The following is a 19,786-nucleotide window of genomic DNA, read 5'->3' as shown; positions in this document are numbered from 1 at the left end:
CATCTGGTTACATTACCAACGATGTTGGATTCAGGGTCACCCTAATCTGGGAGAGGGAGCGTGGAGCAGGACCCACACCGTCACACCCCTTCCTGTGAGTGTTCAATAATGACTGGTCCATTACCTGTTCTGCAGTCCTCGTAATGGTTTCATCTGATTCAGTGAATGGTACAAAATGGCGGTAGTCTCTAAAATTAATTATCATGGAGGTCATCTTTATAAAAGATGCAGACAGTCCAACAAAGCACATAGGAAACAGTTACAGACTCCCTACATCAATATCCCTCTTTGAGCCAAAGTAGGGTCTTCTTGTTGGTCTAATGGTATGTGTCTAATTTGTCTTCTTCCATCATTGGACATGGAGATTTACTGGATCTTATTTTTTCCAGTATATTTAATTTGATGATGATGATTATAACACTAGCTTGTTTAGCTTTAGAATCCACCGATGGCTCCCTAGTTTTTTTAACTGTTCAAGGTGTTTGATTCTTGTGTCATAAATTATCTTCTTATAGTTAACTTCACAGTTAATAAAACCCCCATTTCTGAGCTTGTGTGATTCTTGGTCAATAAAGGCAACATTTGGGACTCTCCAGTGAGTGAACATCTTGATGGCATTTGGCACTCCCCGGTGGGTGAACATTAACATTTTGTGTTGGAGGGTAAAACAAAGCTGATCTGTGGTTGAATTATTTAAGGCGAATAGCCTCACATATTTTTTTAAAAAATAATTCACCACCACTATAAAGAGGGCAACATGACACACCATATTTCTCCAGATTCTGTCAGTGAAGGCAACTGTAATGGTCCTTCTTGTAGACCAGGTGGGTTTTTGTACTATTGACATATTTTATTGTGCAGGTCTTCATATTGCTGCAACAACCCTTGTTTAATCTTGGGACACAAAGCAACCTCCAAGGTTATTCGGCAGGGGGCATGCTCCTCAGTGGTAATGTCAGAGATATTAAGGTCAGGTCAGGTCAGGTTGGGGAGCATGCACAGGTACAAAGCATTGCTGCAACCACCACACAATGAAATAGCTCGGGATCCTGGTTGGCAACCCCCCAGGCAGGCACACGGTCCAGTCCCACCCTCTGGAAATGACCCTCTATCTGCCACAGCCAGGTGTTATGTGAGTGTCCCCTTGGCCTGGTCCAGACATTCAGGTCCTCCACAATGAGGATCCTGTAAGCTGGATTACCCTGAGGGAATCGCATCACATGGCTGCAGTGCCTTAACTGATGCTCCCTTACAATGCAGGTATTGTGCCACATTCGGGACTCCATGAGCAACCACTCATTCAACACAAAGTCAAACCAGTGGTACCCAAGGATTCCCCGAAGAGACACAGTACCAAAGGAGTCCAGACTTCATCTCAGGTCACTGGATAGCATCCATGTCTTGCAACCATATAGCAAGACAGGAAGCACCAGGGGCCTCATGTATAACGTCGTGTGTAGAACTCACACTATAACATGGCATAAGAACAAAAGCAGAAATGTCTGTATGCACAAAATAATCCAGATGCATAAATCTGTGTGAACGCCAACTTCCACGTTCTTCCGCTACATAAATCCCGGCCAGCGTGAAAAGTAATGCACATGCACGTGCCTGCTGTCCCGCCCCAACTCCTCCCAGAATTACGCCTCTTTGAGTATGCAAATCAATATAAACAGTCCTTAAACTCAGCCTTCTGTGAAAAGACAATGGCAAAAGCATGAGGGAAAACAGAAGAATTTCAGCGAATACCAAGTGGAGGCAAGGAAAAACTTACTATTTGTTGGTTTAAACAGTGGTATAAACAACAAAAGGAAGTTGATCGAGTGACATAGCGTGTCGGAGAAACTCAAAAGCTCAAGTTCACAAAGTCGCACAGTGCCCGAAATAAAAAAGAAGTTGTCACATATCAAAGTCGCCGTTAAAAGGCGAGTCGTAGCCCAACGTCTGAGTGTCCTATGAAAGCTTATTAGGGTACAGAGAAAAAAAAAAAGGCACGCATTTTGGAAAAAAGCACGAAATGTCAACTTTAATCTCAAAATTTCCACTTTAATCACGTAGTTTATTTTGTTATTAAAGTAGAACATCATAAACTTCATCTTAAAATCGTTTAATTTACTAGTTTCTTAAATCCCATCATAACTAAAGTAGCACGTTAAATGCTTTGTTTTGTATTTAATCTTCTATGTGCTCTATGTGTGTGAATCACTACGTGCTTCAGGGGTTTCTCTTCCTCCGACAGGACACAGAATCCATTACATTCGTAATATTACAGCTCTGTGAATAATTAAAATACTGAGATGTATACATGATATAATTTTCATGATAATAGGAGTTTAAAGCATGTTATTAAACCTGGGAACGCGGTGGCACAGTGATTGTTCATGTCTTACGCAAGATGCTTGCTGCGCCGTGTGCGATCTTCAATTAAATTCTTTATTACAGAAGTACTGTCTCTTTCAAACGTACTAACCCCCAATTCTTGTCCTTACTTTTCTTTCTCCAAATACCCAATCGCCACACAATCAGCTCTGGAATAGATGTTAAGCCATCTGTAAGCTTAGAATGCCGATTCTTCAAAACTTTTAAGGAACATTGAATTATCTTCATAGTACATGTTTAATTATTCTATCCATTTATCCTTCCAGTTGTAACGGCCGACCCCTTATCCAGCCTTATCCACACCTCCAAGACCTGTGGCCTGGATAATTTACTGAGTATGAATCTAACTATCAAGCCGTACCTCTAACAAATTACACTTTTCCCCACAATCGACGGTGTAAATATAAACACACAAAAGCAGGTATGTAAAATTATACTGATTAAATATATTAAATGAAATAACAAGACGGGCGGCACGGTGGCGCAGTGGTAGCGCTGCTGCCTCGCAGTTAGAAGACCCGGGTTCGCTTCCCGGGTCCACCCTGCATGGAGTTTGCATGTTCTCCCCGTGTCTGCGTGGGTTTCCTCCGGGCGCTCCGGTTTCCTCCCACAGTCCAAAGACATGCAGGTTAGGTGGATTGGTGATTCTAAATTGGCCCTAGTGTGTGCTTGGTGTGTGGGTGTGTGTGTGTGTGTGTGTCCTGCGGTGGGTTGGCACCCTGCCCGGGATTGGTTCCCTGCCTTGTGCCCTGTGTTGGCTGGGATTGGCTCCAGCAGACCCCCGTGACCCTGTGTTCGGATTCAGCGGGTTGGAAAATGGATGGATGGATGGAAATAACAAGACAAATGCAAAAATAGACATAAACATATAAATATAAATATCCCTCCACCACATCAACAACGAGACACCACCATATATAAATACAACAAAACCCTCTCTTGCCCCTGTAACATATAACAAACAACACGAATAACACAAAATGAATGATATACGGAATGATCGTGAACTTGAGTCCGGTTATAAAAACTGTCCTGAATACGGTTGACTGAACTAGTCATTTAACAAAATGGAGCAGCCTCACCGTGAATCCTTGGCGCGTGGTGGATGATGAAGTCCGACCCCGGGGCCTCTCTTGATGAGGGTATTGAAGTAAGTCCGGTGGATTGAAAAACAACCTGGATGAAAATGCGCAATGTGGAATACAGCAGGTACAGATGGCTCGTGGTCGTGAAAAAATGGTCTCCTTTCTCCTTCCTTTCTCTTCTCCTCGGCTATTCCCTCCTGATTGCTTAAATAGTCCTGTGATGGCTGTAATTGATTAATAGTGAACAGGTGCTTTCCAAGTTTGAGGTTGCAGTCTCCTTCCATCATCCGTTCCCCTTTACGGGGACGGCATTCACTGATACACACATAAACAGCAAATGGGACAATGGAAACAAGACGCATTCAGTACTGACATTTGACAACACTAACTATGTAGCCCCGCTACACAGTGTTGCGTCAGCACCAGCAAGAATACAGCGCGAGGCAGGAACAATCCGTGAATGCCTTGCTAGCCTGCGGTACCGTGTCCTCACATGTTTAATTATCAACAATATAGATTATTTAAATGAAGTTAAAGTTTTATCTGTATAATATAATAAACATTTTGCTGCATTTCATCTTAAAAATTATATCATCATCGTGGCTCAGGTTGTGCAATATTATAACTGTAGTGCAAGTTTACAGTGAGGTAATTGTACTTATAAGTACAAACAGCTCTATAAGGAGCACTTGATGGACTGATTGAGTGTGTTTAGAGTTCTTGGGATGAAACTGTTTCTGAACCGCGAGGAAAGGCTTTGAAGCGTTTGCCGTGTGAGAGCAGTTCAAATAGGCAGCATGGCTGAGGCAGTGTGTGCTTGATGCTGTATACTGACAATTCTCTTTCTGATCAGCTGCTGTAGATCTGTGATTCCTCACTCAGATACAGTGATATAAATACTCCGAGTGGTGCAGTGAGAGTAATATGGAAAAAGATGATCCGCTGTGGCAACCCCTAACGGGAGCAGCTGAAAGAAAAAAAAGAAGGTGCAGTGAGAGTAACAACGCTAAAGCAGCTATGGTATTTGGAATACTTTGGCTATTCCCTGGGCCATTATATTGTTACAGGTTAATTACAATCAGATGCCTTAAACTAATAAACAATAAGCAGTTAGTTTCAGTGTATATGGTAAAGCCGCGATGTGGATCTAAAAAAGAAAGGGTAATTACACAGGAACAGTAGCACTGCTTTGACACTGGGTGCTGCCAGTTTGCAAAACTGAGTGGAGAATTTGCATACGCCAGGGATGGATCTACTGTGAAAATATGCATGGCTTTACGCCAGTTTTAGGTTTTATACATGCGATTTGAGTGTGGAAACGTTCGTACACAACACTTTTGTACATATGCACCGTTTATACATGAGGCCCCAGGACTCTAAAGACTTGAACCTTAGTCCTTTTGCATAGATATCAAGAATGCCACACACCCCTTTCCAGCAACATCATGACCCCTCATGCTCTCCCAATCTGTCTACTGATTTCATAGGAAGAGTCACCAGAGACATGAATGTCACTGCAGAGGTAAGTAAACTTCTCGACAAGGACACTCTCTCCGCAGACAGACACACTGCTGATGGCTGTGCCTAAGAGGTCATTAAAGACCTGGATCTTGGTTTATTTCCAGGACACTCACAGGCCCAGACACACAGACCCTTCACTTAGTCTCTTGAGTGCACAGATCCAGGCCTCCACTGAATCTGCAAAGATCACAGCATCATCAGCAAAGTCAAGATCAGTGAATCTTTCTTCTCCAACAGATGCACCACAACTGCTCGACCCCACGACCAGCGGTCGTCCATGCAAGCACTAAACAGAGTAGGAGCAAGAACACACCCCTAACGAACCCCAGAATCAACTGGGAAAAGCGGAGAGGTTCTGCCTCCACTCTGCACAGCACTCACTGTACCAGTGTACAGGCCGGCCATGATATACAGCAACCTTGAAGGGATCCCACGAAGTCTCAGGATGTGCCACAGGGCACCTCAATCAACTGAGTCAAACACTTTACAAAAATCAATAAAGACTGCAAAGAAACTCTGCCGATATTCGCTTTTGCACTCCATGAGGTCCCTCAGTGCCAGAATTCAATCAATGGTAGACTTCTTAGGTGTAAAACCAGGCTGTTCCTGTCTCTGATAGGTGAGCAAGTGATCACAGATCCTATTGAGGAAGACCCTAGCAAGGACCTTACCCGGCACAGAGAGCAGTGTTATCCCCCTTTAGTTGCCGCAATCCAGGCGATCACCCTTCCTTTTCCAGATAGGGACGATAAGTCCCGTTTTCCAGTCAGTTGGGATGACGCAAGTCTCCCAAATGGAAGCAAAGTTTGCTTGCAATGCCAGGAGGACAGCCTTACCACCACCATCCAGAGAAGTTCACCCTGGATGCCATAGATCCCAGCAGCCTTCCCTAATCTCAACTGTTTCATCACCTTTGCAATCTCAGTGAGACTTGGTGGTTCAAAGCTAATTGGAGCATCACCTTCAAGAACCATGGACCCAGAGATATCCAATGTCCTAGCCAGAGGATCAGCTTTAAACAGTTGCTCAAAATAGCCAGCCCAGCGGGTCACAACTGCAGTGTCATCCATAAGCACCGTTCCATCAGCCAACCTGACTGCGACTCTCCAAGGGACAGATTCAGATGTGCGTAATGCTTTGATTCCTCTGTAAGCAGGATCTGGGTCGGTAGACCATAGATGGTGCATCACTTGCTCACAGATTCCTTTAACAAATGTCTTCTTATCTGCCCTCAGAGCCCTCACAGCCATCCTTCTCAGTTCCCGGTACAGACCGGAGTTGCCATCAAGCTGTGCGCTGCGACTCCTCTCAATTATATCCATAGTGCCCTGCGAGATGAAACACCACCTTCTGGGCACACTGGTAACACCAACACAACCCTCAGCAACCTTCATAGTCTTTTCACAGAGGGTCTCCCACATCACATTAGGATCTGCAGTCACACCCAAATCTGTAAGTTCCTCACACAAACTGTGTGCAAACTCCTCATAAACATCCTGATCTTGGAGTCTGAACAAGTCCAGCTTAATTTTCTAGTAGGTAGAAACCTACTGGGCCTAAGCTGAATCTTCATAGTAGCAACAACAAGTCTGTGGTCAGAATTCTCAAACTGGGCACTTCTGTAGACCCTACAGTTTTGTAAGAGCCTCCAGTGCCTGCTCATGAGAATGTGATCAATCTCCTCATTGCACCACCAGTATTGGAGTACCAAGACCAATGATGTGGCTCAAGGCGCTGGAACCAAGGAACATGGAGCCTCTTTCACCACAGTCACCAGACCCATGGGGACCGAGACAATCCTCATAGCCAGCCCTGTCAGTACCAGTTGTTGCATTGAAGTCACCCATGAACAGAGGAGTGTCACCTCAGGCACCTATCAACCACCAAGTGAAGTTGTGAATAAAATGTCTTCCTCAACAGGACATCACTCACCGCAGTTGGAGCATACATTGACACAACAGATAAGGCACCCAAGAGAGTTCCGTAATCTGAGTCTCATAATGTGCTCGTTGAAAGGAGTGACATCGAACACCTTTGGAAGAAGCCGATCCGCTACAGCAACAGCTACTTCCTGAGTATGACAGCCATTAGAGCGACCAGACCAATAAAGGATATACCCACCTACAAAGATCTGGCCAGTCCCAGGTGTGCGCATCTCAGAGAGTGCTGCCACTGAAATGTGGAGTTTATACAGATTCTCCGACAGCAGAGGAAAATGATCATCATGCTGGAGAAACAAAATGTCCCACGTGCCTACCTAGAGGGGTTGCCTCAAATTGGGACTGAGTGCTGACATACAGCTGGTGATGCCTCAGCACCAGACCAATTTTGATCCCCAACAGGCCTGACCCCATTGGCTCTCTGACGGTTTTGACTCTTTCGGGGATTGGGCTCCAGAGGGTTAGGGTTTGCATGGCTGGATGCAGTTTAAGGTCAAACCCAAAACAGAGAGATTTTAAGATAAGAAAATTATGGTACAAAAGAAAGGATATACTAGGTTTGAATCATTGGGAGAAAGGAGTAGAAATAGCAGAATTAGGATGCTGCTGCTAGGATATTATGAAAGTTGGGTCTAAAATGTCCAAACGATAAGTAAAATAAAGTGGGGAATTTAAAAACAACAAATTGTAGCAATTTAGAGAATTAAAGAAAATACAAGCTATCATTAAATTATCATTTGATGAAACTACGTAACAATTTTAACTTTTAACCAATTATTCACTAACATTTAGCATATAGCATCCATAAACATTGGGATTAATAAAGTATCTATCTATCTATCTAAAGTAGTGCTGAACACACTGAGCATTACTGGGACAGTTAATTGAAGAAGGGAAAGCAGGGTAAAAGCTAAAAATACAACAACAGCATGAAAAATAAATTCATATTGTCATTTGTCAACAGTCCTTATTATTTCATCCTCTAAAGATGGGAATAAGCTAAAGAACAAATAGACTCCTTATTCAACAAATGGATGCTATCATCTTGCAAAAATTGGAAAAACTAATACACAATAAAAATCAAATTAAGGAAAGAAAAGAAAAAGCAAAAACATGTTTCCTCATAGCACAGACGTTTTTAGTAAACATATACTGTAAAAGCCTTTGCTTTGGATAGATAAAAGACATCTACTGTCTATGTCTAGAATGATGCCTCTAAGTCCTCTGGAGATGGACATACAATCATTGAAGATCCCACTGAAACACTGTCAGATAATTGTACTGTCCTGTACGCTTCCTCAGCTGCTTGTTTACAGGAAAAAATAAAGTATTTAAAAGAAAGTTAAATACTGTCAGGGATATAGGGATATAGGTCTTAAACATTTGCGAAAAAAATCCATAATGCAGGAATGCTTTGCAGAAACACAATATATAGTTTTTATTAATCAATAAACTTCATAGAAAGTGCAGTAAACAGAAAAAAAAAATCAATATTGGTGTGACCACCATTTGCCTTATAAACAAGAACAATTCTCATAGGTACATTTACATTCAGTTTTTAAAAAGTACTTGTATGGTAGGTCGTTTCAAGCCTACAAAAACTTGCCACAGTTACTCTGCAGACATTGGTTGTCTTAATTGCTTCTGTCTCTGCAAGTAATACCAGAATGGCTTGAGATAAGCTTCTTTTGGAACCATACCATCTGTTGTAGGATTATTATCGCAGATACTTTTTAATGATTTTCTCCATATGTACGGGGTCATCGTCATGCTTCAGAATGAAGTGTGGACCAAAAAGATGTCTCCCTGATGGTAATGAATTATGGATAAGAATCTGTACATCTCAACATTGAGGAGGGCCATCCATTTTGATGAAATTGCCTACTCAGTTTATAGAAATTGAGCGTCAAACCTGCAGGGAACCTCTGTCCTTCACTGTTGCCTGCAAATATTTATCCATGTGCCATTCTCCAACCATGTGGTAGACAAACTAACTTATATTAGAGCCAAACATTTCAAACTTTGACTCATCAGTCCACAGCACCTACAGCAATTTTTCTGCAAACCAGTTCTTGTGTTTTCATATGGAGATGAGTCGTTTGGCTTTACTTCCACCTCCAAGGAATTAATTTTTGGTTGCAACTCTCCCATGAAGGCCACTTTTGATAAGAGTTCTCTGTACTGGAAATGGCTGTACCAGAGCTCAGCATTCCGAGCTTATATCAGTGCTGGACATCTGATTTAAAAGGGTAGTAGGCACGACATATTACTTGTTTTCTGCACTTACGTTTTCATGGCCAACCACTGCATTTCTGGCCCTCAGCCTTGCCCATTTGTTTGCACTTCTGAATTACATCTTGGACAGAACTTCTGGAAACCCTTGTCTAACATGAAAATTATGCTTGGGAAAGACCTTAATGATGCAGGATGACACGTATCTTATGTCTTGTTGGAATGCTCACTTTTGACAAGGTGTATGATTTGCAGGTTAAACTGCTACATCTACTGCAACCTCTCCTGTTTAGTATGGTTGTCTCTTGCTTGTTTTTTTCCCTCTAGATACTGTAGTTGTTTATATTTCAGTTAATCACTTTGATTCAACCCACACATTATGTCATAGATCATTAGCACCTATTTGCTATATTTGTTTAATAAAGCACTGGGCTATCTCCTCATAAAAATCAAATTATTCAAACAGGAAAGTGATCTGTTTCTGTGTTAGTTTCCTTCTTTAATGACATTCAAATATTGTATTTCTTCATCTTTTGCAAAAGGAATGTCTGAAAATCTAAATACGCTTTTCTGTTGACACTCTAAACCAGAAAACAAAAAATAACTATTTAAGATAAGTCTATTTAAGGTAAATGTTCCGGTCATCTTTGGGTAATTTAAGGCCCCTCAGCATGTTGATCTGTGTATACCATGTTACCATTTTTCCAATACCCACACAACCATTAGACATTTTTTTCTACTGTTGAATAACTAACCTTGTATTTGCCTTTACTTGGAATGTGAGAAGTGGATCAGGATGTGTCAATACTGGTATTTCTAAAAGATTCATTTTTCAGCTGTTCATGTTCATGACTCTCCTTTTTTCTGTGATATTAGCTAGCCTTGGAATAAACTTATTGAACCATTACAACATCCCTAGAAATCACTGTAAGGCCTTAGTGTTACTTGCTGGGGGTAACTCCACAAGGGAAACAATTTTCTTGGGGTCTACTTTCTGACATCAAATACCTGAGGAAGGTGCACTACTGCTTTACAAGGTGATAGTTTATTATGTTACAAGTCAGCCAAGCCCGCTGAAGTCACCAAAAGACCTCATTAAGGTCCCTTGGGTATTGTCTCAGAGATGGGGAGAAAATGATAATGTCATCATTGTAGCCATAGCAAATTCTTCGGATCAACCCCTTCAGCACTTGGTTTATTAAACTCTGAAAGGATGACTCCACATTCTTTAATGCAAAGGGCCTTACGTGGAGCTGAAATAAGCCATTGGGATTCTTACTGCCAGCCTCACAATAGTGTGTTCTTTCATGCAACTTCCATTATCCAGATTGAATATCAAGGGTACTAAAGACTCCTTTCATAATTGCATGGTAGCCCACAAAAAAAACCAAAATGTTGTGTAGAGCTTAGGAACCAAGATCACAGGGACAGCCCTGATCAAATTAGAAATACCATCTCATAACATGCATTAGACTAATTTTTAATGGCCTCCCTTTTCACTGGACAGACATGGCATGCAGGTTGAAAGACTTATACCTTATCAATGGCATTTATGTGATGCTAAACTACTGCTGTGCAATTTAGTTTATTCATCTATGCCATTCTCCATCTTCCAAGCAAAGACTGCACTTAGCTGGGCTAAGATCATATGCTATGTGATCTCCTCAACATTATATAGTAATTTAACTTTAGCCACCTTATTCATCAGACACTTTTTACTCAAATCTTAATAGATCAGCTCCAGGTGATGTCTCAAGCTTTAGGGTAGATGATGATGTCTTCTACCATAAATTATTTCAGTCTCAAGAACAATGGTAATAACAAGTATGCATCCTCCAGGAAATGAATACCAACATCACATGACATTCTTAAGAGCACTATATTAAAACTTTTCCACTACTCCTGTATACTCATACATCTGCCAGAATAATGTTTACTGTATCAAGCCCAATAACCTTGCTGATTATTATTTTGTTTTCATATGCTGCATCCCTAGAAGCATCCCCACAGACTTAAGCAATACCGATTCACAGTAGTGAGCTCAGTCTCTCTGCCACTGTACCTTGGTACTCAATGTTTATAACCTTAGAAGGATCTAAGGTTATTTTTTTATTTTATTTTTTCTTGAACCCTTCAAACCCCACTTCCTTTCAGTCAAGAGATTACACTCCCTGAGTATTTGTCTCAAAGTGTCTCTTGAAAGTTGTGGATTTCATTTAAGAAAAACTGTACAGTATTTGTAAAGAAATACTTTAAAGCATTTCCTTAACAACAACTACTTTTCTTCAACCAACACTTGATAATCAGGCCATGCTGAGTAACCGTGATATTATTCTTCTCCATCTCCCAAAAGTGGTGCTCTCTACCCCACTTGGGTAAACCACCCAAGAAGCCCATTAATTTACACTCACCGGCCACTTTATTAGGTTCACCTACTTAACTGCTTGTTAATGCAAATATCTAATCAGCCAATCATATGGCAGCAACTCAATGCATTTAGGCATGCAGACATTGTCAAGACAACCTGCTGAAGTTCAAACTGAGCATCAGAATGGGGAAGAAAGGTGATTTAAGTGACTTTGAACATGACATGGTTGTTGGTGTCAGACATGCTGGTCTGAGTATTTCAGAAATTGCTAATTTACTGTGGTTTTCACTCACAACCATCTCTGGGGTTAACAGAGTATGGTCCAAAAAAGGTAAAATATCTATAGTGAGTGGCAGTTCTCTGGGAGAAAATGCGTTTTTGATGCCAGAAGTCAGAAAAGAATGGCCAGACTGGTTCGAACTGATAGAAAGGCAATGGTAACTCAATTAACCATTCATTAAAAATGAGGTATGAGGAAGAGCATCTCTGAATTCACAACACGTTGAACCTTGAAGCAGATGGGCTACAGCAGTAGGAGACCACACCAGCTGCTACTCCTGTCAGCTCAGAACAGGCAACTATGGCGACAATTCACACTGCTTCACCAAAGTTGAACAATAGAAGACTGGAAAAATGTTACCTAGTCTGATGAGTCACAATTTCTGCTGTGACAATTGGATGGTAGGGTCAGAATTTAGCATCAACAACATGAAAGTGTAGATCCATTCTGCCTTATATCAACAGTTCTGACTGGTGGTGGTGCAGTGGTGTGGGGAATACTTTCATGGTGCACTTTGGTACCCTTAATACCAACTGAGCATCATTTAAATACCACTGCCTCCTGAGTATCGTTGTTGACCATATCCATCCCTTTATGACCACAGTGCATCCATCTTCTGATGGCTACTTCCAGCAGGATAACATGCCATGCCACAAAGCTCAAATCATCTTAAACTGTTTTTCTGAACAAAATGACAATGAGCTTATTGTAAAGTCACCAACTCTCAGTCCAATAGAACACATTTGGGATGTGCTGGAACAAGAGATTTGCATCACTGATGTGCAGCCAACAAATCTGCAGCAACTGTGTGATGCCATCATGTTAATATGGAGAAAAATCCCTGAGGGTTGTTTCCAGTACTTTGTTGAACCTATGCCACTAAGAATTACTGCAGTTGTGAAGACAAAAGGGGGTTGAACCCAGTACTAGCAAGGTGCAACTAATAAAGTGGTCAGTTAGTGCATAAGTTAATAGATGAAACTCCTGAAGTGTCTCTGTGTTTGCCACAAACTGAAGAGCCTCTAAAATACATAGTATTTTAGAAAGTATTTTAGAAAGTTTGAGAAAGTCCAGGTGAACCTGTTCTGTTTTCTTCTGTTTGTGCCAATGAATCAGTGCATCCTTTTGCAGTTATCTTTGCTGTTGCAGAGTGTAAAAAATGTTAAAAAATATCTAACCATTTAAAGAGATGGAAAAACGTGATTCATGTAATTTGCAGTGCTAAACTATGACCCTAACCATTTTTCTTCATGTATCCTAATGAAAATAACAAAATATTTTGAAACTTTTAATTTATTCTACCTCGGTTTATTTCTCATTTTAGAATCACTTACCATAATTGATATCATAAATTCAGCAATACAATTAATTTGATATTTCTTTTTCCTTGATTTAACTGTGATATACCCTGGTTATACTACTGCATATAAATTGTTTTCCTTTCAGATAGCATTAACATTATATGTTCAGGAATTTCATATAATTCATTTGCAATCGTATTTTGCCAACTAGGATATATTTTTTGCAATACAGCAGACACTTGCTTCTTCCCTATATCCCTTAGTACAAATTGTCAAAAACCTAGGATATTCCCAGTGATGCCTTGTGCAAGGCCAAGATACAATATCAGTGATCAGTTTAATTAATTTCAGATTGAAATAAAAAGATGCAGATCTTCATGAAAGAAATTTGTTGATAGTGGAACTACTACTATAACTGAAATAAATAAAGACTTTTTAATGAAGGATAAATATGGTAAAAGACATTATACGCACCTTTGATTTCACAAATTTCTTTAATTTTGTCTACCAACAAAGATGACCCTGGAGTAAACTCCTGTGCACAGCCGAAGTCCACAATCTTCAACACATTGTTTTCACTAACAATGATGTTTTCAGACTTTAGGTCCAAGTGGATGATATGATTGGAATGAAGGTACTCAATTCCATGCAGGATTTGAAGAAGAAATTCACGCACTTCCATTTCAGTATAGGAGTCCCTATAGGGAAACCATTAGAAAGATTAAAAAACACCTCAAATGGCTATCTTTCAGTTTTTCATACATTTAGATATTAGAACAAAATAATGAAAGTTATTAATTTCTGTAGCATTACAGTATTTTTGTTTAGCTTTTGCAGGGCATTAAAGTGTTTTAATTTGGACATTTACTCAGCATTGTTGAAAGCGCTAAGTGTGGCATGCTGTTTTCTGGGTAATGTTAAACACAGTTAGAAGAAGGTTAAAAAAAAACATAAAATAAAAACTGACTCTGGAAATCTGCCTATAGATATTTATGATGTACTTACAATACAAACAATGGCCTTAATAAGGAAACTATGTTTGAACTTGATGGCTAAAAAACTGAACGTTTAACATGGAGATTTGTTTTTCTTAGCACAGCAGAGAACCTAGAAGTTAGATAAGGAAGGAAAAAATGTCTGTCAGAAAAAACATTGATTCCTAAATATTCAAGAAGCAGAACGTCTAAGGAGAAAGGCTTACAAATCTTAGATTTAATAGGTGAACAGTTTCCTTAGTAAGACTTTTCTTTTAAACAATGTATGTGAGGTATGATAATGTCTTTAAGACAAAAGCAACTGTGACAAAAGCCATGAATTTTTCATTTGTTCATTGAAAAGTATTTTCTAACCCATTTATTCAGCTTAGGAGTAGAGGGAGCTGGTGCCTAAAACAGCAGCACAGGGAAAAGAACAGGAACCAACTGTGGATGGGACAACAGTCCATTGTAAGGGCAGCAAACATGCATGTACCCTCATTCGCTCACATCAGATAAAATTAGAGTGCCTTGCACATCATGCATCATGAATGTTATGTAAAAAACAGATTATACAGAGGAAAACACATGCTTAAATCATATCTTCATTGTTTTTATTTTTCCCCAACTGTTCTTTGCTGCTAATGATTCCAGCTTTAGTTTCTGTTGCCCAGCTGCCAGCAGCAAGTTTTGATTATACTGTATCTACCGTAGATGGGTCTTGGAAGCCTACATTGGCCTGTGTCTGCTTCTTGTAAAGCATACTAATAAACAGCATGTTGTATAAGTCTTCATTGTTGTTTTTACTATTTATAACAGATGCACTAGAATGATGTCTTTAATAGGCTTTGGAAGATTATTGGCCTTATGCTGAATAAGGAGAACACTAGCTTTGATGAAGATCAACAGAGATAAGGGTAGGCAATTCACCAGAGAAGGCATAAGTGAACTCACGAAATGGTCTGACTCCATCCTTCATACTCTGTCAGATTTGGAAACACGCATGCTGTTCTACTCAGTTTTCAGAGCACATCTGATGAAGGCTACACATCGGAATGCATCTCCAATCTTCCTTTCTACATTTCTTCAATTTCAGAAAGTTAAGCACAACAACACCTTTTATTGGCTAACTAGAAAGATTACAATATGCAAGATTTCGAGACAACTCAGGCCCTTTTTTCAGGCAGGATGTAATCATGTTCAGGATAATATTTACTTTTTTCATTATACAAAAACACACATTTTGTACAGCATGCCCGAATCTGTGATCACTTTTTTATTAGAAAGCGTTAATCTTTTGTTGCCAGGATATAGACACCTATTCACTACACATTTTAGTGGGGAAAATAAGACTTTTTAAAAATCAGACCGGCCAAAATAGGGTTTGTTTTCTCAATATCTACAAAAAATAAAAATCTATGTAAGGGTTATAAGGAAATGCATCAGTGGTCATGACCATTGTATATCAAGTTAAACAAAATCTTCTTTAAATAATATGATGTTGTGCCTCCAGCTACGCATTCATTGGGGCTGAGGTAAGCAATGGCTCACTGTGGTTTAGTTAAACAGATTGAGAAAATGAAAGCAGGGATGGATTATGTTGTGTTTGTAATCATTTTGACATTAAAAATCACATTTTATTATCCATGTGTTGCCTGGTAGAAAAAATGACTATTAATAACTATGTACATAAATATTTATCATGACAAGCAAATTTTAACATAACAAAAAGTTTTGTTAAGAACAAACAGAAAAATGTTTTTAGCTTAAGAACTATAAAAAAATAATGTAAACAGGATCACACCATACAAACATTTAAGACAATTGTCATAAATGTTTGTCCAATAATAATGCAAAAGCCTCCAGTTTATTATAGATTTTTTTTCCAAACATATATAACATAAAACTCAACTTATATAACATAACATTTCTTATATCTGTCTAATCCTGGCAGCTCTAGTCACAACACCTTTTAGGGCACCAGTCTGCTGCAGGGTTCACTCTCAAACAGTACTAATTCACTATCGTTGAATAACTGAACACACACATCCTAAGTAATGTGGGACAAAGATCCTTGAAGACACGGAGGGAACAAAGAAACTGCACACAATTTGTAACAAAAATAAAAACAAAAACTGTGCCTTCAATAGAAAACTGGCCGCTTAGAAATGCCATTTCATAACCATTTCTATCTTGGGGTCTTCCTACTCATTTTGCTGATAGTCAGTCCACTGAATTTAACTATGTGTAATGCCATACATAGCACACACTATCGGAGAGCACTTTAAAAAATGCGCAATACAATTCAAAGCAATAACACAGCACAGAGCAATATGACTGAAATACAAACTAAATCACTAGGAAATAACTAGCATTATTATCAGTGCTATGAATGCTTCTGACTTTAAGTTTTATTTTCCTTTGTAAATTTTTCACTTTTTGGTTTTTTTTTTTATGTCGAAACTTGCTCAATTCAGTTTCACTATTATTTTTTTTATTATATTTTGTTGTGGGAGCTTTAGTTTTATTATGTCATTATATTTTTTGTATAAAGGAATGTCATTTTGCAAAGCAATGTGGTAGAGGCTTTGGATATCAGACACTGAGGTTGTGGATTCAAATCCCACTACTGACATTGTGTTACTATGAGTAAGTCATTTAATCTGCCTAAGCTCCAGTTGGAAAAACAAAAGAAATATAACCAATTGTATCTCAAATGTCACCTGGTATAAAAGTTTCACCCAAGTAAGTAAATTTAAATTTTGTTTATTTTTGAGGGTGGTGTAATTTTCTGTCCCTATTGTTTGTGGAAATTCTAAAATCCTTTCTATATAAATTTCAGGTTTCTTAGTTTTTGACTAAGGTATTCTTACTTTGAGTTTTGATAACATGTTGGCTGTTGGTCCTAGCTAACATTTTAACTATGTTTTCATCCCCTGCCTCCTCTTCCCTTGCCTTGTGGCATGCCAGCTTTATAAAATCTCTGGCAAAACAACCTGGAATTAGTTACAAAAGTCAAAACAAAGAAAGATGTGAGAGTATATTAATTATAATAGATTATAAGAAGCATAGTAGTTTGTGTCATATCATATAGGTGTCCGCTTGAAAATAAAATAAACACAATAACAGGAGATCTTAAATGTCAAGGAGAAATGACTGTAGAAGCAATTTACACACTAAAATGAACCCATGAATTTTTCTAGTATATAAGAAATGCATCGCTAGGATGCTGCTCAAAGATCAACACAAATACTACTTCAAGATTCAGTACTGAGCCATGTTAATGAAATAGAAAGTTTTCAAATATGAACTGACATTCTGCTCTAAGGAAATTTAAAGGAAAAGCTGGGATGTCTCCATCTGCAACAGAAGGAGCAGAATTTGCACTTTTACTGGTCTACTGTGGATTTTTTTTTCTTCACTTAAGATCAAAGCCACTTACCTTTCAGCTAGAGTATGGAGTAATTCACGTCCTGCACATAGTTCTTCGATGAGGACCAAATATTTAGGGGTGATGAAAGCAGCTTGCAACTTGACCACATTAGAATGCTGTAGTTTTTTAAGTATGTGGTACTCCTGTAGAATGGCTTGTCTCCTCTCCGCTTTGTAAGGAGTAATTTTGGCAGCAAAGATGATATCTGTTAAATCTTCTCTGCACTGACGTATTATGCTGAAGCGTCCTCTAAAAAACAATTATTTGGCACAGTCAAGTTTGCCCTTATTTATGGAGAATCTGAGCTACTATTTTAATGTCCCCTTCTGTGGATGGCGAATATTAGCCAGACATTTTAATTCCCTTATACACTTACTTTCCCTTCCCACTTAATAATAAAAGTATTACTATTATTGCTAATTTTTATTATTAATAATAATATTAATAATACATTTTGATTATATAGCATCTTGCTATACTCAAAGCATTTATTAAAATACAGGATGAGCAGGACTGTGTACAAGACCAGAAACAATACTAGAAGCCATTCATCACAGGGTATAATCACAGACACACTAATTCTTATAACACCAATAAGTCTAACATTCAGTATGAGTCTTTAGGGAACACCTGGGACATTTAGGGAATATCTTTGCAAACACTGGGAGATGGGGCAGCACGGTGGCACAGTGATAGCAGTGCTACTTTGAAGTAAGAAGACCTGGGTGGTATTCCCAGGTTCTCCCTGCATGGAGTTTACATGTTTACCCTGTGTCTGCATGGGTTTCCTCCTGTTTCCTCCCATAGTCCAAAGACATGCAAGTTAGATGGATTGGTGATAATAAATTGGCCCTAGTGTGTGGTTGGTGTGTGTGTGTTTTCAGCCTGTGATGAACTGGCACCCTGTCTAGGGTTTGTTCCTTCCTTGCACCCTATGCACCCACATGACGCTGTTCAGGGCAAAGAGGGTTAGAAAATTACTGACTGACACTGGGAGATACTAGGTGTAGATTCTACATAGAACCAGGATTCAAACCTTGGTTCTTGAAATTAAAAGGCATCAGATTTAACCATTTTAAACAGTTATTCTTACTGAGATTAATTTTCTCATCTGCTACAAAAAGAAGATTTCCATATCTTACAGATGTGCACCTATCTGTAGTTCAATGGTGTTGCCTAATTTGTAATGAAATGTTTAACAAACTAGATAAGTGACAGCTTTGGTTACTGCTCAAGGTACAAAAAAAAATATATAATTCAAATTAATTTCTCTCTGCTATGCCTCTTTAAAGGCATCACTTTGTTACTGTTCAGAGTGTTCAATGTCTCCAGGGTAAACAAAATCTTGTGCATCATTTAGTGAAATGCACCTGTATTCATTTGCTCTTTCTGTCACTATTTTACTATTATAGCTGTCCCTTTAACTCTTAAATTTAAGTAAACATGTGCACATGTCTAAGCAAAACTGGACTTTCTCATCATAAAGTATTTATGAACAGATACGGTACAACAGTATCACTTTTCAAGGAATTTATACTGAAGTATTCCATAACTTGAAATGTATAACATTTGTTGGGGTACACATAACTTCATGATCAACATTTACAAAAATCAGAAAAGTATTTTTGTAGTGCTACTGTGCATGAGTTTACTGAGTCATACATACATTTTCAGACCATCTTAATCCAGATTAGGATCATGTTGGTCCTCTCGTAACAGTGCTGATTATAAAGCAGGAAACATCCCTGGACAGGATACCAATCTATCACAGGGCCCACCCACACTAACATCCATATTTAAACCATTTTATTGTCACCATTTAACCTAACCTGCATGATTTTGGGAATGCGGAAGGAAAACCAAGGCATACAAAGGGAGAATGTTTAAACTCCATGTGAACAATGACCGGGTGCAAGATTCAAATTAAAGACACATGATCATTGAGACAGCAGCACTAACCACTATTGCAACCAAGTTGATTTTATTTTTCTCATTCACAATTTATTACTAGAGGCTACTGCTAAAGGAATCCATAAAGATACTTCCAGAGATTCCAACTTAAAATAATACTCATTTCTTACAAGTAACAGCACTGTATATTATTAGGCCACATGTCTGTATACTGTATTATAAAATGAATTTCACTGATTAGCTCATTGTAACTTAAAATGGATAGGAAGGTGTCTAGTGCTGCTTTACACAGCGTCAGGTACCTGGATTTGGTTCCCTGGTTATTTTTTGTGTGGGGTTTTCATGTTTTCCTCATTTGAGAA

The 19,786-nt window shown here is 39.0% G+C and overlaps 1 protein-coding gene across 1 annotated transcript in view; it reads right to left on the bottom strand.

The window, feature by feature from the left end:
* LOC127528328 (obscurin-like) overlaps nucleotides 1-19,786 on the bottom strand; it is a 308,697-nt gene that overhangs the window by 13,505 nt on the left and 275,406 nt on the right. The window contains exons 19-20 of the mRNA XM_051928768.1: nucleotides 17,523-17,762; nucleotides 13,581-13,804 (exon numbers count right to left, since the gene is read on the bottom strand). Of these exons, the coding sequence (XP_051784728.1) occupies nucleotides 13,581-13,804; nucleotides 17,523-17,762 (464 nt within the window). The remainder of the gene's footprint in view (nucleotides 1-13,580; nucleotides 13,805-17,522; nucleotides 17,763-19,786) is intronic.

This window comes from Erpetoichthys calabaricus, chromosome 6 (assembly GCF_900747795.2).
Source record: "Erpetoichthys calabaricus chromosome 6, fErpCal1.3, whole genome shotgun sequence".
Taxonomy (NCBI): Eukaryota; Metazoa; Chordata; class Cladistia; order Polypteriformes; family Polypteridae; genus Erpetoichthys; species Erpetoichthys calabaricus.
The sequence above is the reverse complement of the archived record's forward strand: the minus strand, read 5'-3'. Positions and strand labels throughout refer to the sequence as shown.